This window comes from Nipponia nippon, unplaced genomic scaffold, assembly GCF_047370975.1.
Source record: "Nipponia nippon isolate SJK-2023a ecotype South Korea unplaced genomic scaffold, ASM4737097v1 scaffold_14, whole genome shotgun sequence".
Classification (NCBI taxonomy): domain Eukaryota; kingdom Metazoa; phylum Chordata; class Aves; order Pelecaniformes; family Threskiornithidae; genus Nipponia; species Nipponia nippon.
The window spans coordinates 12,219,237-12,241,232 of NW_028262330.1; the positions used below are offsets into that span (position 1 = coordinate 12,219,237).

Here is a 21,996-nt window from a genome sequence, read left to right on the forward strand (position 1 = left end):
GCTGGCAGCAGGCAGGCAGGGGCTGCTCTGGGCAGCTGCAGGGGCTGGCATTGAGCAAAAGCAGATGTGCACGGGATGCTCCGGGTGGGAGGTGCTGGCAGAGGCACAAAATGCTGCGCTTGGAACGGGGAGCTGGAAAAGAAGTGTCTCCTTGGACAGACTCCTCCTTGTCTCTCGTAGCAACACTGTTTATTTCGAGGTGCTGGGTGTGCAGCCTCAGGCACTCTTTCTGCCTCGGCTGGGAGGCAGCAGCTCTGGAGGAGTTGCCCCTGCGCGGGGTGGTTGGCAACACGGCGGAGGCTGGGCCAGCGCCAGGGCTCACTGTGTCTGCCCTGGGACAGGTTCGTCCCAGAGCAGCCTGACCTGCATGGCTGGTCTTTGGGGATTAGAGGCAGGGCAGAGCTGAGCCCTCTTCTGCCTGCTCCTGCACGTCCGGAGAGCGCCCGGTAAGCGCGACCCGTGTGGGGACAGCTTTCTCCTTGAGGGACTTCTCTATGAAAGAGGAAGTTGTCTTGAAATAACTCCAGCGCTTCCCTTTTCGCTTTGCAGACTTTGAAGTGTGCTGCAGACGCCGGCAGCTGCCTCAGTGCTCTCCTGGCACCCACGGACCTTCTTGCCGGGCAGAGCAGACCCTGCGATGACCCTGCTCTGTTCTCCTGCACTGGATGGGACATCGGGTGCATGTGTGACTCGCCGGGCTCCCCAGTGCCTGCCCTGAAGAAGCAGGTAGAGTCCTGGAGGGTGCATTGCTCCTGGGTCCGTGCATGGGAAAATGCTCATCCTCTGTCTTGTCTTCTCTCTGCACCTTTGAGGGGGACCTGCTGCTCTGCTGGTCCCGTGCTGCGCTTTTACTGGGAAATGCTTTATGTCTTAGGGGTTGGCAGTGTGTGTGTGAGTGCTGTATCCCTGTGGGTGAACGACCCTGGAAAGCCCCTGAATGGGGTTGGTTTGGTTTCCTTTGTCAGGGTGAATTAGGGGAGGGGGCACTGATGGTGCTGGAGAAGAGGAAGGTGCTGCTTCTCTGCAGGAAGGGAATATTTGTGCAAGCTTCCCCTCCTGCACCTGGCCAGGGAGCAGGATCCTGATGGGAAACACAGGGTTTGCCCTGGAGCCTGTCCCAGGGAGGAGTGTGGGGACTTTGCTGCCTGCACCCCTGGAGAAGACGCGGGTAGTTTTGATGCTGTTACTGCTCTGGCACTCGTTCAAGGCCCCCAGCCGCTCGCTGCACACACATCCCCCGTGCACGCCCTGCAGACAGCCGGCAACTGCTTGCTGTTCAGCCCAGATGGGGTGAGTGAATTACATCATGGACTTGGGGCTGGTTCAGCACTAGCTCATGCTTATTCGTTTTGCCCTGTGTGAAACAACTCCCAGTTGCAAGAGACAGAGTCACCTGCCCCAAGACGCTCCCAGCCATCGCCTGCTCTTGCACCGGCATTGCTGGGGCTCCCCCCTTCCAGCTCCTTGCCCTGTAGGGCAGGCAGTGCTCATGTATCCATCCCTGGGGAGGCTGTGCTCTGGATTTTGCTGTAGCCTGGGGGTGGCTGGGGTGGTGCACGCACCGGCGCTGGCTGTTTGTGCAGTCGTGTGGCTGCCTGGCTTCCCCTCCCCTTGGCTTGGGGCCTCATCGGTCCCTTGGGGGCCCTGAGCACTGCAGCAGCGACATGGCAATAAACAGCGATGGTAGTGGCGATAACGAGGAGAGTGCAGCAGCCCCGTCCAGAAAGGAAACGAAAAGGGGAGTGCTTGGGGCCCGAGCTTCAAAAAAAATGTAGATGAGCCAACTCTGTGCAACAGGCAGGTTTTAGTTGTGCTCCCCCCTGTGCCCTGCTGAGCGTTTTCCTCTGGCAGCTTCCTCTGGCTGGATCAGAGGCACCAAGCCCGAGCTGTCGCACTGTGGCCACTCACCTCCCTGGGATGCTGTTGGCCTCCCATGGGAGCTCTCTGAGTGTCTATGCAACATAGCAACAGTTTTTCTTTTCTGCCTCTTAACTAAGTCTGAACACAGAAACAAATTCTTCTAGGCTTCAAGGGCTGATTTATCATCTCTGAGTATTACACAAACTTTTAGGCGTGTACTTGTCTGGTACTTTGGTCGTGGAGTGAGTACGTGGCTCCCAAGGCTTTCTTGAACAGTTTCCGAGTTCCTCTGTGGATGGCCCAAATCCATTGGACATTATTCAGCCTTTACAGCTTAACATCTAAAGGTATGTCCTACATCTGCGATGGAAGAAAACATGGGTCAGGCTGGTGAAATATATGGCCAGCCTCTGCTCTGTCACATGAATCTGTTCAAACTGCACAGCTTTCTCTCAAACATTAATTTACCCCGAGGAAATAACTCAGCTGTTCTGGCAAGACCTGGGCTTGCTGCTTGCAGCAGGCACTGGCCTCCGCACGGCTCTGCCCTGCAGAGCCAGCCGTGAGACGCTGGGGCTCCAGTGCTGGCACAGGGCTGTCCTGACATCGGGTATTGGAGGGCTGCTATGAAGCTCAGCTGTGATGGTGTTTCTACCCCAAAATAGCTGGCCATATGTTTTGGTTCTTTTAGTCCTGTTTCCTAAAGAGACAGAGCTATGAGACTTCACTGTCTGTTGCCTGTCCATCAGCCTGGGATAGCCCGTATTCCTGGCTGGCTGGCCCCAAATAGGACAGAGGAGAAGATGACTTGGCGCTGGGCGAGATGGCACAGGGCAACTAGCAATGGTTTTACTGGAGTTTCTTGCACCTTATGGGACAACATGCTCGGGTGGTTGTATGACAGAAACATTGCTTTCTTTTTTGCTACAAAAAATAAAATAACCTCTGCTTCATGAAAAGGCCATGGAGGAGGCAACTGGCCACTGTTCCCCATTGCCAGGCACCAACTTGCACATCCCCATTAGAGCAGTTTCCATTGTCTCTTTTGTGTTCAGATGGTTTCCCTCTGGGAGTCCTGTGAACACTGTCTCAGAGCAGTCCTGCTTGTGTTGGACACGGTCTAGCTCCACTGGTGACAGGGACCTTGATGTAAAACCTGTCTATGGCCCCTTTGGTGGGGATGCCCTGTGCACCATCTCCCTGGGACATACTGAGTTCCCACCTCCCCACCACCCTCTGATACATGGGGTGGGCACGGCTGCTGTGGTGGTAGGGCCATAAAGCCCTTTTATCAGTCACCACCGTAAGCGTTTGCAGCCGGCCCCTGGGATGTGGGCAGCGGCAGCACCCCTCCCCAGCATCCCCCGTGTGCCCAGCCTTGATGGGGATTTGGCAGAGGGGAGCTCTGATTTTCACAAAAATGAGAGCTCCTCTGCTCCAAGTATTTGGGAAAGAGCTGACCCAAGAGGGCTCTCATTTTGGTTGTGTCCAGCCTTCCAAATGCTGACCACATCTCCTACCCAGACGTGGGGGCTCTTGGGAGTTGCTTTCCCAGTTGCTTTCTTGCTTTTGTGCACTTTCCTGGTGTTAATGGCTGTTCTGAAGGCAGATGCCGTGTTGGCTGAGTCACGTCTTTCTATTTTGAGGTGTGACACGCCTTGAAGACAGCACCGTCCATCAAACACGGTTTGGGCAGGAGCTCCCAAAGGGAGCTGTTGTCGTGAGTGATCTGTGCTGGGACAGGTTTTGCTTGTGAGTCTCTAGTGTGATTCTTCAGTCCAGACTGGTGTTACTGGGGTGTGTTCTTGGTCCTACTGGAAGCAGTGGTTTCTGTTGTTGCCCATGCCGTGTAATTAAATCTTGTTACTGACCTTGTCCTCCTGGTGCAACCTTATATACGCGCCCCTTCCTTGCTAACCTGCTTCTCTTCCCACTCTGTCTTAGCCCTGTTGGCAGTTGTCACGTTGTTTGTTCCCCACTGCCAGGGCGATGCCAAGCCCACACCACTAGCCTGGTCATCTGCGGACACTGGGGGAAGGTGCCACGCACAACATACTGGGGTCACTCTGGCTCTGGTCACCCTCCCCCAGTGACCCCCCCCCCAAGCCCATGGGCAATTGCTCTGTGCCCTTTCTGAGCCCCAGTGGCCTCCCCTCTGCTGTCAGGAAGATGTGGCCACCTGAGTGCAGCTTCCAGCAGGGGCTGGGTGAAATCTCCTCCACGATGGAGGGGAAGAGCAGTGTGTCCCTGCGCAGAGCCGGGCACCGAGACACTGTTGCATCACCTGGGGCAGAAAAAACTAAGTTATAAACAGTGCTGGATTCACCACTGAGGGTTCTGGATGCAGGTACACCCATGGTGGTCCCTCATCCTCTGGTTTCCAGATCGTGCCTGTGGTCAGGCAAGGCAGATGGGTACCGATGTGCTACCACCAGCCGCACTGCCGGAGCGCTGCAAGGAACAGCAACGTGATGTTGTGGCACCAGCTCAAACGTGCTTGTGAACTCCTGCCTGAGCACATCTCACTGCAGCCCCATGGGAGCTGCTGGCTCCACAGCATGAGATGCTGAACACGCCCTGAAACCGCTGTTTAAACCCCAAATTTCTTTGCGAGGGGTAAAGGATTTGCTGTCAACATACAACTGCTTCCCCCCAGCTGGGGACACAGAGCATGTCTGATGAGTGAAGGGGCTGTGCCACCAGTGACTGTGGTGGTGAAGGTACTGTACAAAGGCGGTCTTGCTCAGGGAATGGCACTGTATGGAGGCAGGGAGCGGTTGTGCCATCCCACAGCCCCTTCCATCTCAAGAAAGTAGCCGGCTCCCTGCCTGGCCCCTCCCAGGCTGGCCACATTTGGGAGCCTGAGCTCTGCCTGCTTTTATTTCCCCCTCAGGTGGACAGCACTTGCCTGGGCTGTTTGTGCAAGTAAACCTGGCAGCGGTTTTCAAAACGCACTTATTTTTTCCCTCTGATTGTTTTTTCCAAAGCCGACTCTGGGAATGGAAAGAGAGATGCTAAATCTAAAAAACTGATGCTTCCGGAAAACTCGTTTCTTTCCTTAGAAAGAATGAAATGTGACGTTGGCGAGGAAGTCTCCAAAGAGTCGTTAGTGTCCAGGAAGCCGCTCCACTTCCACGCCAGCTTTAGCAAAGGGCTACGGGGCTCATTCAATGCTGACCGGCAGATGAATGTCTGCTGCAGTGTGAGCTGCGAAGGTGTTTCATTAGTGAAATGGCTGTAAGAGCCATTCTCGCCTTCTCCCTCCATGGGCATGAGTCTCCTGGCAGGGACGTGCCTTGCCGGAGCAGCCAGCAGGCAAGCAGCGCAGCAAAGTGTTGCTGGAAAGCAGATTCTGAGCGTGAGATGCATTTCCTTGGCAGTGAGAGCCTGGGGGAGAGCATCTGGTTTCATATCAGAGCTGTCTGAAACCACAAGCCCTGCCAGGTATTGAGCTGAAACTGAAAATCAGTCCAGAAGGGAGGCTCCAGGCTGGTCCACAGGACGCGTGGTCCCCCCGCCTCGTCTGCAGGTCTCCTCTGCCCTGGCAGTGTGTCCAAACGGGGCCAGAAATGAGGCTTTTAAAACACAATCTGGCAGGTGATCTTTATGTGGTTTTTTGAGTTTCGCAAAGGAAGTTTTGCTTAGTTTTCATTTTAACTGAGACACCTTGCTCTGGGGCGGCTGATGGAAGGTGAGGTGGAGCCAGACCCTGCCCTCCGTGTTTATCCTTGGCTGTGGTTCAGGTCCTCAGGGGAGCCTGGAGCTGCTGTTACCTGGACAGTAAACAGGGCTGGAGGCTGGAAAGCTGCATTTGTCCCCCTTTCCCACCTGAGCTGTGCAGCTGGGATGGAGGTCAGGATCAGGGCCAAAAATAGCAGCTGCTCCACTGGCAGATGGGCACGGTTTAAGAGGAGGGTGCAAACAGGATGCCAACCCTGCTTCTGATGGACTCACCTGGAAGATTTTGCTGTAGCATCAGTTAACTTGTCCTGGTGTAAGTGGCGACCCTGGATCCCAGAGGAGCAGTTTTGAGCAGCCCAGAGGATGCGATGTCAGATACTGAGGTCGGCTCAGGGGAAACGGCCTGCTCGAAGCTGCCCTTCAGCTCATGCAGTGAAGAAATCCCCACTTTGGCTCACATTTGAAACTTGTGCTCCAGCCGCTCTCACTAGAGCTGAAAGGAAACGCGGGCTGGGCAGCCGCCCCGGAGCTTTGTAACGTTAGACGAAGCCTCTGATGTGCTACTTTCATAACCGATCTCGCTCAAAGGCAACTGCAGGGAGAAGGGGGAGGGCAGCGCGAGGGGGTGGCAAATTCTGGTCTCCTCTACAGGACATCTGTCATTGCCTGACGAAACGCTGTAAGTACATGTGCTCATGTGTCTTCCCTACAGCTGAGCACTTGCTGTGTCTCCCTTCAGGACGCTCCGGCGCTGAACAGCTCGCTTGCCTCTGCCGATGGTATTTGTATGATCCTTCCTCGCACCGGGAGCAAGCCGGGGTGTCCGCTGCAGGCATGGGAAGAGTTGGGGTTGGGGTGGTAACTGGTGGTGGGATGGGGGAGACGGGAGAGGAGGAGCATGGCTGGGGGAACAGCTTTCCATGCTCCGTTCCTGTGCAATACGCGGGTTTTCTTTGTGAGCCTCTGTAGCCGAGCTGATAAACAACCACAGGAAACCTCAGACGTACCCGTGTAGTGAATTTGTAACTAAATACAGGGCTGCAGAAGGCATGGAGAGACTGCCTTTGGAGCAGGACTAAATATAACTCGGAGAAAGCAAGCGTGCGTGCACCATGGGCTGCGCTTGCTCTGCTGTGTCACTGCTGTCCTTGGGCGAAGCGGGGAAGTGGGAGAGGGGACATCCCCCAAGGCTGGCCATGGTCAGCACAGCTCCAGGCAATGGTGTTCGGGACCCAAGCCAGGGTGTGCTGGGCAACGGAGGGTGCCCAGGCGCATTGGAAAGCCAGGGCAGGACAGCATGACCGGGCTTCCCAAGGGAGCTCGCTCGTTTGCTGCTAGTCCAGCTCCCACCGTCAAAGGGCTTGGGTTTAGGTTTTCTTTCACGGCTTCAGATATTTCTGCATCGCTCGCTCTGTGTCTCACCTGTTTCATCTAGTCTAGAGATTTTGGGTTTTGGTGATTTCCGCCAGCTTTTGATCCGTGAGACAGAGCAGCATGTCTTTTGGTTAGGCTGTGCATCCCCATGTTGAATGTCTCCAGGGGACAGCCTGAGTCACTTCTCTCCACTAAGTATGATGGGGTTGAGATGGACCCATCTCCATCCTTCTGCCATGGGATTTTCAATCCCACCCCAGCGTCCTTGCATACTGAGGGCTTAAAAAGGACTGAGCTTCAACTCCTGCCATGGATCAGAGCTAAGAGGGAAATATCCTTTTCTTGGGACAGGGGCGTGCTTTCCTGTGGAGCTGGACTGTTCCTCCAGCGGGTGCACCAGGCTGGGGAGGCAATCCCATCGCTGTGCCATGAGCTCGCTGGGAAGTTTGCCTGGCTGGCCTTTGTTGTAATAGTCAGAAGAATGGAACAGGCTGGGAGAGCTGGGCTGCTGTGGGGTGGGACAGGGCCTAGGTGGCCTCCTGGGACTCAGCTCCGGTCCTGGTCAGGCTGGACTCCCCTGCAACTTGTGGAGGCTCTTGGGTGTTTGCTGGCAGTGTGTTAGCAGCACTTCTGAAAATCCCCCGGCTCTCTTGGTGGTGAGGCTGTGACTGTGCAATGCCTTGCTCTGACTGTCTCTGCTCAGGCTACAGCTGCTCAGGGGTGCGTGGAGGCTGGTGGCCAGGCGAGCCCTCCGCTGGCGTGGGACCGCATAGTGCTGAGCCTGAACCAGGGTCCTTTGGGACTGCAGGTGACATAGCCTGACACCTATAAGGCTAATAGCCCATGTTCTAATTAAAACAATCTAACAAGGGCTGAGTGACCATGGATCCTCCTTCATGGAGGACAAGAGCAGCCAATGCATCCCAGCCTGGTCTCTGCGTGCTGTAGGGACCGATGACCCTACAGGGACCGATGACCCTACAGGGACCAATGACCTTCTGTCTGTACAGCCTGGCGGTGCTCACCCAGCCATAGCTGGGACCCTCCAGGCACATCCAAAAAGCAAACAGGGTAATGCATGATCTGCTGAAACCTTTCCCAGAGAAAGGAGAGGGCATCGGTGTGGTCTCCCCACCATGCCTCCCTGCCTGTAAGCACCAGGGAGGGAACAACCCTGGAGGAAGGTGACTATTTCCTTGTGCAAGCCTGGGCAGGCCGCAAATGGGGAACCTCTGCTCAGGAGGAAGGGGGTTCAAGGGGGTGAGAACTGGGAGGATGGAGAGGTGAGAAGGGAGGCAGACTGGAGGATCCCAGCCCCCGTGGCCTCAGCTCCATATGGGACTGCACTTCGTCTTGTATTAGCTCGGCTAAAATAAAGCAGCTGTCACAAACTGTTCCCCACCTCTGGGTCCCCAATACCTGATGCCCTGCAGAGGAGGGACACTGAGGATGGGTTTATGGGGTGCTCAGCACCTGATGCTCAGCCAGGTCCTGCTCACGCTCTCACCGCCACCCTGGCAGTTTGGAAAAAGAGGATGAGGTTGCAAAGCCCTTTAACCCATGGTCTTATCTGCCAGTTTCCAGGGTGAACTGTGCTTTCAGTGCAAAGTTCTTCATTTTTAAGAATATAGAGAGATGGTTCCCATAACTACCCCAAACTCTTGGGAGAGATGGCTTTTAAGTCACTACGGCTTTTTCGCTAAAAAACCTCATGGTTATTGAAAACTGAAGGGAGGAATGTGACTTCCCTTCTCGCCCTTCCTTTTAAATTTTTTTTCTGCAAATGAAATAAAATACAGCTGATGCCATGGGTATTTTAAGAATTGCAGAGAGGAAGCGGGGATTTGCAGCTCTGCAAAGAAGTGGGATGAATGCAGAGAAGACTCTGGTCTTGCTGAGCTGGCAGACAGCAAAATAACCAGTTACGGGATGAAATGTGTCTCGTGTCTGCTGCAGGGAAGGGAAAAGATCCAAGGGGGGAGGAGGGGGACAGAAAGCGGAGGAGCCCTCACGGATGTGGATCGGGGAACTGAGTGGCTTCTGCCTCTTGCCAGCACTTTTGCAGGGCTTGCTTTTGCGCCCTGCACCGTCATATTTGCCTTCAACTCATCTATCGTCTCCCCACGGTCATGTGCGTTGGCTGGGGCCTGTGAGCCCTTCCTGTTTCTGGGTAGAAAGCTTGTGGTCACCGGCGAGCTCAGACACATGCACATGGAGCAGAAGCGAGCTCCATCCGCGTTCGGCAGCGTTGTGCGTGGGCTCTGGCGCAGATGCCGTGGGGATTGCTGCTTCACCATCTAGCTCACACCTGCTGCACCTCGGCCAAGGAGCCGGTGCCCTTCAGCTGCACCTGATCCACCGCCACCTCCTCCCTCCTCCTCCTCACATTGTGCCTGCTGGGACAGTCTTGTGCCCCAAAGGGAGCTGTGATCCTGGGAGCTGGAAGGACGCAAGGGAAGGTGAGTGCAGCCCGGAGCCGGGCAGGTTTGGGACAGGGTCCTTCCTTGTGTGGTCCCTCTGCTCCCACCCACAGCAGGGCTGGTGCAGGGGCAGGGTGTGATGGGGGATCCTGTACCCAGCCTTCGGGGGAGCGGGACAGGGGTTCCTAGGCGAAAGCCTGTGACCTCTCTTGCAGGTCTGAGTTAGTCCACCAGGCACTAGGACCAGTGCAGAGTCCATCCCCAGAAATGGGGACAATATACCCCTGCTTGTGCCAGGCATCAGTTGTTTTGGGAGAGATAAGGCAGGCAGAGAGGACTGTCTGTAGTGGGAGGCTCTGATGTCTTGTGCTCCCCTTCCTCTGGGGACTGCGCTGACACTTGCTGTCAGCAGCAACCCGTCTGCTGTGCTGGGATGCAGGGATGTGGCACAGTTAATGCTGAGGGTCTGGTCCTAGAGACTCAGTGAAGTCCCCTTGGCTGAGAGTGTCCCTGCATGAGACACCAGGCCAGCACTGCAAACCTGGGAGCGGGGACCTGGCTCGCCCAGATCCCTGGGAGAGAAGCGAGGGCTGCAATGCAGCTCAGTCCGTCTCTGCACCTGCCATCCCCATGCAGTGCCTGAGCAAGCCGTGGGCATGGGGAGCCCCCCAGCTGGCTCACAGCTCGTGGTGGTCAGGGCTCGACGGGCACAAAGTGCAGAAGTGGCTGTACCCAGGGTCTTTAGCCCCACGGTCTGCGACCAGAAGGGGTGGCAATGGCAAAGGGCTCAGCACGAAGAGACTTGTCCCTGCATGCAGAGGAGGCAGGGACATCCCTCTGCATCCTCTCCAGGGAAGGAGTGGTCCCAGCATCCTATCCCAGTGTGTAGCATCTGGTCTCCCAGGGGATTTATGGCTGCTGCGTCCTGTGAACAGCCTGGCAGGCACAGGAGCACAGCCTGGGTGTTGGGGACTGATCCTGTCTCAGCAGGACAAGAAACAGCCTGGTGCAGTGACAGGGATCCTGTTACACCCCAGGTTTCTGGGTGCCAGTGGGTGACATCTCCCACTGCTCTGACACCAGCACTGGGGTCTCCATGGTGTGTGCCTGCACTTCCACACACCCTCTGCTAAAGTGCTTTTTCACCCAAATCAGCAGCTCTAAGTGTGTCATCGGAGCTTCAGAGGGTTATTGTGTCCCTGAAGTGACACATGGCTGCTAGCTGGTGTTCAAGGAAGCTCTCCTGCCAGGTGATGGGCTTCAGCCCTTACGGTCAGCCTCTGCCCAGAGCAGCGTCACTGCCAGGGCAGGGGCTGGCAGTCTCCTTCCCAGGGGTGTGTAGGTTGAGTCTTTGCTCCCTGGCACTCTCTGCTCAGCCAGAGAGGTGTCAAGGTCAGATCATCTGCCATAAATCAGCCTGGCTTCATTAATGTCACACAAAAGCTACCCATGCACCTTGGCTGGGGAGCAGCCTACATCTCCACGGGCAAGGAACTGTCTGTAAATGCTCCGCGCAAAGGCTGAATTTAGTCCTTGCTTACAGCACAAGCTCTTGCATCTTCAAAGCCTTCCTCACCATGTTACGGGGTTTGCATTTGTGTCAGGGTGATTGCAGGGCCAGCTGCTCTCTGGAAAGCTCTGGTGAAGCCCAGGAGGGAAGGGCAGGCAGCATCGTCTGTCATGGCTGAGGAGGGTGAATGTGGTCCTGCTGCCTGAGCTGCTCCAAACTGGGGCTGTTCAGCCCTTCCCATCCTCAGCCCTGCATCCCTCCTCCTCCTTTGGTAGCCCTGGTACCCTCACCCCTGGGGAGCAAAGCAGGCAGAAAATGTCCCCAGCGAAAATGGGTGATTTTCTGCTCATTTAAGTCCCTGTGCTGGTTATGGCCAGGCCAAGTGAGAACCAGCAGCTGGTGCCTGACAGGAACCAGACTGACCCCAGTCTTCCCCACCAGCCTGTTTCCATGTATGTCCTTTCATGCCTCCTCTCATACGACGTTTACCTGTCCTCCCGCAGACGGCGTGACTGGACTTTGAATATGCTGGAGACCAGTTTTTGGCATTTTGTGTTGAATTTTCTTGGGAGACCCAAGCAGGCAGGTGCACTATGGATTCAGTCTCAGCTCCTCTTTGCCAACAGTGAGGAAAGCCAGCAATTTCTAGGCAGACAGGTGAACTGAGAACCAAAGTTTCTCAGGCAGGAGGAACTCACATCGCTCTGGCTCTGTTGAGTCCTTTTCTAAATCTGGAAACCAAGCAGGTTCCACGTTTCGTCACCAGTTCCCCTCCCACGCGCGGGCAGGTAGGATGCGGATGTGGAAAACCACCAATGCGATTAGCAGCGGGCTGCGTTTCGCTTTGGCAGGCAGCCTCTCCAAGCCCCGAGGCAGGTGCGCCGGAGGAGCCCGGCGTGCAGCCCCGGCTCTGCCACTCACCGTGGGTCTCCCATGGCATTGGGGACCCCAGCACTTTTCCCAGCAGGAAATATCATTTTGAGAACCGTGGTGCCAACCGCTCACAGGCTGCGTAACGCTGCAGTACGGTATTTGGTGCTCTTATGCGTGCAAGGGATTAGGAGAATCGTTCACTTTCCTTCTGTAGCCAATGATTCAAGAGGGTGATCTGTAATTTTTGAAACTAGGAGGATTAATTGATGTTCTCCTCTTCTGGCCCACACCCTGACATACCAGGAGGCACAGCCCATGTCTGCCTGTGGAAGCAGAGCCCCCTTTGTCCGCAGACAGACGGCTGATGCTTGTTGCAGGCTGTCAGTGCTGTGGCTGGCTGTGGCCAGGGCGTGAGAGCATCCTTCCCTTGCTCACCACCCTCCACCCACGGTGCCGAGCATCTCCGGAGGGTCAGCCGGTTCCCGGCCAGGGGTGGCAGCATGGGCATGAAGGGGAAGGCAGGAACAACCTGTGGGCAGCACCGCGATTCACCCACAGGCAACGCTGCTGCCATCAGCATGGTGGAAATGGTTTGTTGACCTTAGTAGACACACTCTGCCTTGCTGTGCCCTCCTGGTACACCCCAGGGTGGTCACCTTGGAGGAAAGGGCACATCCATTGCTGCAGCAGTATCCACATGCCTCAGAGATGCGATTCCAACGTTGTTATCAGGCATGCAGCTGAGCTGGAGGAGGGTTGGCATCTCCTCCCCACTTCCAGCCCTGGACCAAGCTGCCTGCCAGCTGGGCAAGCAGAGGCACGGATTTTGCTATAGTAAGCTCCTGACCTGCAGAAGGACCCCTGTCCTCACCTCCCTTGTCCTCTCCACTTTCAGATGCAGCCAGGAGCTGCCTCCGCGGCGCTGCTGCCCAGCAGGCGGTGGAAATCCGCCTTGGTGGCTGGGTGCCAGGCCTTGTTATCCAGCCCTGGGGCCAGAAATAGAGGCCACACGGGTCTGGGGTGGGTTATGAAAACTTCGCGTGCTGCAGGAAACCTTTAATGAGCTTCTGAAAGCTGCTGAGAGCAGGATGCTCTCGGGGCTCGAGTGGTGCGTGGCAGGGGCATTCCTGCACGTGTCCGTCCATCTCCCCCTGCAGCAGCAGAGCTGTTGGGTTTGATGATGGATATTTATAGGTTTAGGACCTACCTGGGTAGAGTTAGGTCCTAAATCTACAAATTAAATAGAGTGAATCCTAAATAGAGCAAATACATGAGCACAGGCGTGGGCTGATGGCCTGACTGTGCTTGGAGGGACGCAGAGGACTGACGGGACTGTGTTGTTATTGCTGCCCGTGCTGGTTCGGGGACTGCTGGAGGTGGGCTCCCTGTTACCAGCCACAAATGTGGGTGTTTCAGGGAAATCACAGAATTCAGAGCTATGAGCTGGGTTTTTTTCCATCCCTAAAGGCAAGAAGAGAGGGCAAAACCTGTAGGCTGGAAAAGCCTCTATCTAGAAATGCTGAAAGTGGTGTTGCAGCTCACTCAGGCTGTAAATACAGGCAGCACAGCCCTGTGGTTGCTGCTGTGCCTATGGATGGGGAGATGGGAGAAGGCAATGCACTGGGGGAGACTCTGCCTCGCCGTGGGCACTGGCGGGGCAGGACCACAAGGCCCCGGAGCTGCGGGCCAGGAGGGACCCAGTTGTGGGGTAGATCGCTACAGCTGAGCATCTCAGCGGTGGTATTTCACACAGAAGATTCCGGCATCTCCTCTGCTCCCCTGCAGCTGCCCCATGCCGGCTCCCCAGCCTGCCTGTGGTCGTGTCACAGGCAAATCTCCCTTCCTTCCTCCTCAGCTCTTTGGATTATTTTTTTCCTCTTTCTTTGGAGAGAACAATGCTTGAGGGCAAGGGAAGCGTCTGGCTCCAGGTTGGCTTCCCTGTGCAGTGTAACAGGCTCCCAAGCTTTCCTCGGGGTTTGTTTCTCTGGGATGCTGGATCAGGATGGCAGCAGATCAGCACAAGAGCATAGAAACCTGATGGAAATTTGAGGTCTTTTTTCCTTCTTTTTCTGGTTGGACTTTGCATTTCAGACTCAGTTTGACTTAACCTGAACACTTCTTCTAAATCCTGGGGAGGATGAGGTTCCCGATCCTGCCCTGCTTGGTGGTGATGCTGATGCTCATCCCCAGGGGCCTCCTTGCTGTGGGAGGCTTTGGGGGCCAAGTGTTCAGATGAGTTCAGCTTTGAGACGAAGCCTTCTCCAGCAAAACACAGCCCCCGAGACATGCTGTGCTCACCCTTAGGGCTCTGCCTCCCTGCCAGACATGCTCCATGCTGGGATTCCATGCCCTCGGTGTCCCGGTGGCTTTGTGGTTCCCCGCTGTCGTTCAGGCTGATCCTGATCTCCACCACCAGCCTGAGCTAAGCATGCTCTATTTTTTCGCAGGCAAGACACAGGACCCAAGGCCATGCCCATGTGGAGTGAGGAGCAGCTGCGCACTCACCCCATCATTGCAGACGCTCCGCGGCCGCCGTGCCCACCCCGTGCTGCAGCCTCAGCCCGGCCATGGAGAGCACAGGTGAGTGATGCTGAGCACCCCGGGGTGCCGGGACAGGGAGGTCCCAACCGAATGAACTCACCTCATCCACCTCTTGTGCCTCAATTACCCTCTGATAAAATACGTGGATATCTAAGGAGGATTCAGTGCCGCTGCGCAGACCTTGCTCTTTGCAAGGTGTTGGCAGACCCTGCTGGATAGATGAGAAATGAGGCACAAAGCAATTGAGGGGCAGCCAAAAGATTTGCTGTAGAGTGGCACTTCGAAAGCAACCGTTCACTTTTGAATTTTAAAGCAGTTTCATGTTTTATTGTATTTTTTGTGTCCATTTTTTCCCCATCTGTGTTTTATTTTCACGCTGTTTCACAAGGTGGTGTTGGTGTCCCGGCACCCCAAGGTCAGGATATCAACACTGAAAAGTTTTATTTCATTTCTAAGCCACTACTGTTTGTTGCTGGTAGGTTGAGACTGTTTTTAGATCAAAGTGCCTCTTGTTTGTGTTGGAATGAACGCTTTGACGCTCTGCTCCCCATGAAAAAACCTCAGTGTATCATGGCTGTAGTCACTTTGATTTAGAAAAAGAGGACAGTATTTATATCTATGCTCAGGAAAAACTTCCCCTGGTAATTAAAAACATACACAAATGAAAAGAATAGGAAATTTCAAATAGTCCATTATTGTGTAATTCCCTAGTGCAAAACCAATGAACATAATAGTGAAATTGAGAAGCTTTATAAAATCACTGGAGATAAAACAAAAAGGAGAGAAAATACACATTTCCAAAGCAGAATTTTAACATTTCCCCAAATTACACTTCCAAGCTGAGAAAAATCCCGTTTTGAAGGACATTTCTGCACTGTAGTTTCTCCCCGTGCAGGTATGATGGCAGAGACGGGACTTCCCATGTACGCACACACAACTGCACCAGCACGTGCGAATAATTGTGAACCCATCTGTGTGGTGGTTTTCTAACATAGCTTCGACTGAAGCCACAGCAGCAAGTTCTCCTCTGCAGAGGAAGCCTGAATTGAATGAATTCTCCATACAAGCGTCCTTAAGGGGATGTACTTCCCGGGGTCAGTAAATAGGAGAACTATTTCGGCTGTTGGGGTGTACTCAGGAATAGGCCATCTCCAATACTTTAAATTTTGCTTTTCCCAGTTGTTTTTTATGCAGGGTTTGTGGCTGCTGCCCCTATGCCCTGGTCACCATCTCATTGACCCATGGCACTGCAGTCTTGGGCTTGGAGAGGGCAAGGGTGGCTTGTCATGACTCTGGCCATGCTGCCTGCCCTGCAAGCTGGTGACAAGGAGGCAGCAAGGGTGCTGCGAAGGCCAAAGTGCTCCTGCTCTCTGCTGTGCATCGCCAGAGGGAACGGTGGCAATTCTGGGGTGCCATGTCCACTCCCCTGCATGATGACCCTGGGCCCACACACCCTCTAAAAGACACAGTAGAAGAGCAAAAAAATCGTCTCTGGTTTTTGCTTCCAGCCCATCCTGAGACGGTGCATGGGTCTGCATGGGACGAGGGGGCAGAAAGTCAAAGCTGCACCATCTCCTGCATGCTCATGTCCTGACGGTCCTCTGCCCACAGGAGCACTCACTGGAGATGGCCCTGTTTGCCCGGCCCTCCAGCTGAGCTGTGAAATTCCCCCTGTATTTTCCTGTTTCCCTTCCTGTAGCTCTCAACCAGCCAGCTCCCATCCCACCTCCCCCAGTCACTGTTCCTTGTAAAGCCCGAAGCACCACCTGCTCCACCAACCGGACTCAGCCCAGTTGGCTTTATCTCCTTCCAGAGCCAAGGAAGGACGTCTGGGGGCTGTGGTCCTTGAGCACAGCTCTTAAATACAGTCACCCTGGCTGCCTCCTCTCTTTGTTGTAGGTAAAGATGAGTGCCCACCACTGTCCTCTCGCCATCTCTCTGATGTTAGGGAAGATGGAGCTGTGGCAGAAGAGGGTGTGGAGGGAAGGAGCAAATTGAGGAGCAAAACTGGGCGGGAAATGTGGTGGTAACGACACCAATCCCAAAAGGCAATCCCATGTGGATGAGACAACTCAGATCGGGCAGTATGTGTCTGGAGCTCCCTTAGGACCTGGATTAATTGCTCCTTGCCTGCATTCTTGCCACGCAGACAAGACCCTCTCAGCCACTGCTGGCAATGGTCTGAGCCCCGACAGTGAACACAGAGGCAGGAACCTGCCCCAGGAAAGGGTCCTGGGATATGGTTACCACAAACATCTGAAACCATGCCCTGGATTGGGCCATGTTCTGGCTGCTCCAGCCTACAACTTCCCGCAGAAGGAGAACATCACCTAATAATACCCAACTTTATATAATGCTTTTTTTTATTACGAGGGAGCAAGAATCATTTTGCTGATAGGGAAATTCTCTTGCCCAGGGCAAGAAGGCATGCAAAGACAGGCTGTGGTGCAGTAAAGGGACCTTGCAGCTTTCCCGGCAGATAGCCCACATGCTTTCAGGGCCGACTTTTATTTTACATCTGCGATGTGTCGGTGAGCATGTCCAGCCAGCTGTCATGCGAGCTCACTCGTGACCACAAGCCCTCACCCCACATACGAGTCATACCCCAAACTGGGTCTGAGGTTGTCAGACTTATTTTTGGCCAAGAGCAGGATGCAGTTTGGTTTTGATGCGTACGAGGTGGATGTGGTGGTTACCAGGCAGAAGCACCGACCTCGGGTCCCTGCCTGGGGGAGCAGAAGGTGCTCGGGCTCGCGGGTGGGTGGTCACACATCAAGGAGAGGCTGTGAGGGGTCGTGGGTGGAAGGCAGGAGGTGACATGCCCAGCCTGGTGGCTCTGCCTGGATTTCCTATGAGGGGTGAGCTGCCGGTGTGGGCGGCAGACCTTGTTGCAAGAGTGCTCCTTGCAATGTGTATGAGGTTGAGGCCGAATCCATGCAGTGCCAGGTGTTCGTGCTCTTTCACAGTGCCAAGCTGTGGTTTAATTTCGTTAGCTTCTATATTTAATGTGTGATTTTTTTACTGAACAAGGGGAGAGAGGGGCTTTGCAAAGCTCATGCATAGGCAGTTCTTTGCAGAGCTTCCCTGCTGCCATGTCCCTGCAGGAGCACTTTGCTCAGCAGTATGGCTCCAGGGTCCACCAGTTGGTGGGGTGACATTTGTGGGGTGGTTTGTCCCTGGGTGCTGGTCTCCCAGGGGTGCCAACCTGGCTGCTCACGTCCTCTTCATCCCCACAGAGGTGGAGTCGGACATCCTGCGCCGCGTCCGCACACTGCTGCGAGAGCTGGACGGGCACCACCCCGCCTGCCAGTGCGACCGAGGTAAGGCAGACCCCGGCACGGCTCCCGGGGTCAGCACCCGCCGTCCCCAGCGCTGCCTCGCTGGGGCATTGCTTGGCCCCTAACCCCCCACCGCTCCCCTCTCTCAGATGGCGCCAGGGTTGGGGGGACACGGGGTGACCTCACCTCCCTGGTGCTGCTCTGCCTTTTCTAACCTGCTTTTGGAGGAGCTAAATATTTGGCAAGCTCCTGGTGTCTGCTGCGTGCCAACCTCAGCAGCTTTCATCCCTCCTCTGCATGGCCGTTGCATCCTCTACACCCTTCACTTGCTCAGAGGGTCCAGCGCTGAGGTGGGACATCAAATGCCAGAGGTTGTGATGCTGTTCCCTGCTCTGACACTGACTGCACAGCCCCGTCCAACTCCTTCAACACCTCTGAGCTGGAGTCTCCCCGTCTCTCCTTGCGGGGGTATCGCTTTGCCGCGCACTGCTCAGCTCCTCGCTAAAGAGTCAGTTGAAATCCCCGTGTTACAGTTTTGGAGAATAAAACGCTGGTTGACCCAGCAACCGGACTGCTACAGCCTTAGGAAACTTAATTGATTTTGAAAAATTGATTTTACTTGGAGTGAACAGAATATTTTACAGTTAATTAAATTTGATTTTGTCTGGAATGAGCCTTGACATCTGCAGGACTGAGCTGCTTTGTGGTCCGTGCTCTGTGAGCTATTGGCAGCCACATTCAGGTGCTGTGTGCTGGGACCAGCAGGAGCCCAAATTCCCAGGGGCAGGTGGTGAAAGCAGGCCGTCAAAACCGGAGCAACAGAGGGAACAGGAAACAAACTTCATGTCCATTGCCCTGCCTTGCTTTTCTCCAGCCCCCCAGTCCTAGGATGTCTGGGACCTTTTTCCAATGTTTTCCCAGTGTTAAAGGTACAATACATCAATGCTGCGTCCGGAATCAGGGCAGCAGCATGACTCGTCCCTTGCAGAGGGTCACTGATTGAAGCAGAGGGCAGAGAAGCCTGGTTTAGCTCTGATAGTGATGTCAATGTAGCATCCCAGTGGGCGACTTTTGCAGCAACAGTGCCCAGGTCTGCTGATTCCTCTGTCAAACGCCGTTCCTGACCCACCGCTGCTCTGCTCTGCAACCTGACCTCTCTTGGCTTTCACTTCTCAGGGATGCTGCGATGGACCCTGCATAAAAAAATCGACCAGAATCCCAGTAACAGCTCCATCCTGGTCAGGATCCTGGTGAAGGAGTTGGAAAGGGTGAGTGCTGCCTCAGAGACGTCCCCTGAGTGCCGGGCTCAGCCCCTCTGTGGCGTGTGCCCTGCTGCGGGGCCCGGGGGAACAGAGGGATGGGGACTCAACTCCACCTGCGGGGCTCTGCCTCCCTCATGGGGCATCCCGGGCTCGAGATGGCTAAGGGATTTTTGGGGGCCTTGAGCCTAACTGGGGACTGTGGCTCATAGCAAAGAGTGGAAAACTCTGTGGGACACCAGGGCAGAGCTGTAGTTTGTCCCCAGCTGCAGGGATCAGGGTTTGCCCCAAAAGTGACGGCAAGGCATGGGCAGAGCAGGGAACCTCCCCAGGCTCCTCGATGCCGCAGCAGCCAAAGGCAGCTGGCCTTTGCAGCTTGCAAATAGCACAGTGCGAAACACTTCCGACCACCCCCAAATCTCCCTCATCCCACCCCAGCCAGCTGTAGTCACAGGTAGAGTGGAAATTTCTCCTCCATGTCACTCATTTCCGTCCCAGAGGGTGTCAGAGCAGAAACATCTAACCCAGCATCCTGTCCTGAGAGCATCTGACGGAAACTTTGTGACGGATTTTTTTTGCTTCATTAATTTGTCTTGTCATTTTTTGGTCTCATGTAAACATTTAGCACCTTCAGCATCCTGGCATGACCTGGTTTGATGAGATATCATGTGTAGAAGTAGCACCTCTTCTTTTTTATGAGCCTGCCTCATTTTACCCAGCGCCCTCTCATTCCGGTGCAGGGAGGAAGAGCTCATGTCCCCCTCCACCTCATCCTCCCCACCCCGGTGATGACCCCCTGCTAGTCATCCTTTGTGCAGAAACCGCCCCGTACCATTTTCTCTGCATCTTTGCTATTTGTCCTTTCAAGCTGGAAGGATGGAGCCGTCTTGCTCAGCATTGCTCGGCTCCGGTGTCTCGGGCCAGCTGCTGCTCAGCCCCAGGGGGGCCAAGCACCCTCCGCAGAGGCTGTCCCCTCCCTCCGTCAACCCTCCCGTATCACACTTGAGCTGTGTCAGGCCGGCACGGACCCCTGCGCACACATCGCAGCACTGGGAACATCGAGCAGTTATTCCTAATCTTTTTGTTTCCTGCCTTTTAAGCAGCTCTGAGGCTATTTGCAGGATGTCTCTCTCATGCTATGGCAGTTTAACTTCCATCAGTGCCTTGGGGACGGATCTTACCAAGCGGCTTTTGCAAATCCAGACAGACAGGAGCACCCACATCACCCTTGGCTATGGATGCAGGGATGCCCCCAGAGGGCTCAAGGTCTGCTTTCCTCTGCAAAAGCCATGTCAGGCCCTCCCTGTTATACCTATTATCACTCTGCTACTCTTATCTCGCTTTGCCCAGGAGGGATGTCAGGCCTCTCGGTCTGTAATTCCTTTCATTTCCCTGAAGCTCTTCCTGGAAATCAGTGTCACTTTTTTTTTTTTTTTTTTTTTTTAATTCCTCTGGTACTGCAGCAGCTCTGAGCAGTCAGTACCAACCGCAGATAATAATTTAGCAATTTCATGCTTGAGTTCCTCCGGGGCTCTGGGTAAATATCAGCTGGTCTCAGCAATTCAGGATTATTCATTTTATTGATAATTTCTAAAGCTTTGCTGCCATCAGTTCCATTTAACTCAGATCCATCAGCACAGCATCCCTGAAGAAAGGTGCTGGAAGTATCTTTGGGATGGAAATATCTTTCCCAGGTTTATCCAGGGGCATTCCCGTTGCTGGAGCTGTCAGTTAGAGCCAGGCTGCAGGGAGGGGCCAGGGCTGTGTCAGCTTGAGCATCCGTCTGTCTTCCCACAGGCCAGGATGGGGATGCAAAAGCCTCTCCTCCCTGTCCACTCTGGTCCCACACCCACCAAATGTAAAACAGGCTTTTTCCAGAGGGTTCCCAGTGGTTTTATATTTTCACATGAATTTTTGCAACAGAAAGGAGCTCCTTAAAGAGCTCAGTTAGAAACTTTTGCTCGCTCTCTCCCACCATGACTGCTGCATATGTGCTTCGCAGCTCTCGGTGTACAAATCATGCTCCACAGCAGCTCCCAGAGTCTTCACATCTCTACAACAATCTCCAGCCCTGTGATGCGGTGGTGGCCATGGCAGCGTGGTCCATGCCCCCACACCCTTCCCCAAGGCTTGGCTTGCATGGGATGCCCTGCGGGCAGGACCTGTCTGCCCAGGGACATCCTGCCCACCATGTGGAGGGACCCCAAACCCCACCTCGACCTGGGGAGCATCACTGCTGAGCCAGGGCAAACTCCTGTGCTCTCCCTGTGTGCCTGAGCCGCTGAGCAGCCGGGACCCAGCACATCCCAGGGGCTGTGCTGGCTCCCCCGGCTCTGGCCTCCACTGCTGCCCATCCCAGCGCCCTTCCCAGTGCTGCCTGTGCTGACTGTGCCTTTTGGTCCCACAGGCGGAGCGAGGTGACTTCAGACATTACATCATCCCCTTGCTGCACACGCTGATGTACACCTTAATAAAGGTAATCTACCGTGGGCTTTGCTGGGGCAAGATCCAGGGAAATCAGAAGCCACAGGAGGGGCCACCTGAAGTCACTCAGCACCTATTCCTGTGCTGAAATATCCCAGTACCAGCCCAGCGAAGCCCTGGGACTACCATGGGTGGACTCAACCGTGCATCTCCCAGTGTGCTGTTTGATGGCTGAGACACTGGCACCTATGGGAGCGATAGGTCCTTTCAGCTGAGCCCCTTTCCTGGAGGTGTTTAGGTGCCTGATGGTGCAGGAAGCCACAACTTGGCAAAAATGTGTGCCCAGAGCCCTTCAGCAGATATTGCTGGAGGTTTCCAAACCATTTGTAGGGCCTGGTTCTGCTTCATATATTGCATTTAAATCCAGATTGAATTTCGTGTAGCTCCGTGCCCTCCCACCCTGGGGTCTGTTGTGGGAAGAGCACCGTTAGGGATCACTGCCTGTGGCATCTCCTTATCTGCCCCTTTCTCGCTCCAGGCTCCTTGCATCTCCGACGAGCTCTGTGGCAGAGTGTATGATTTCTGTAAGAAGCTACTCACCCTGCCCAAGCCTTTCTGCACCATCGGCTTGGACTATGCCATCAGGCTGAAGATGGAAAGGATAGCACCGGGTATGAGGGCTTCTCTGCCTGTGCATGGCACGGTGAACGGCTTGGGTCCTTGAGGCAACAGCAGTGGGGGTTTTGGGGGGTTTCCATACCTGAGCTGGCCTTTGC

At 54.8% G+C, this 21,996-nt stretch overlaps 1 protein-coding gene across 2 annotated transcripts in view; it reads left to right on the forward strand.

Moving 5' to 3' along the window:
* The first annotated feature begins 269 nt into the window (after positions 1-269).
* Positions 270-21,996, forward strand: part of PIK3R6 (phosphoinositide-3-kinase regulatory subunit 6) — a 38,235-nt gene continuing 16,508 nt past the window's right edge. Inside the window, exons 1-7 of one of the 2 annotated variants that reach the window (XM_087751221.1) lie at positions 270-446; positions 550-726; positions 14,166-14,298; positions 17,496-17,579; positions 18,714-18,805; positions 21,204-21,272; positions 21,759-21,891. In XM_087751221.1, the coding sequence (XP_087607347.1) occupies positions 14,286-14,298; positions 17,496-17,579; positions 18,714-18,805; positions 21,204-21,272; positions 21,759-21,891 (391 nt within the window). In that variant the 5' untranslated portion in view covers positions 270-446; positions 550-726; positions 14,166-14,285. Of the gene's footprint in view, positions 447-549; positions 727-8,919; positions 9,375-14,165; positions 14,299-17,495; positions 17,580-18,713; positions 18,806-21,203; positions 21,273-21,758; positions 21,892-21,996 lie in introns of those variants that run through there. The other variant, XM_009463222.2, reaches the window with a different exon arrangement.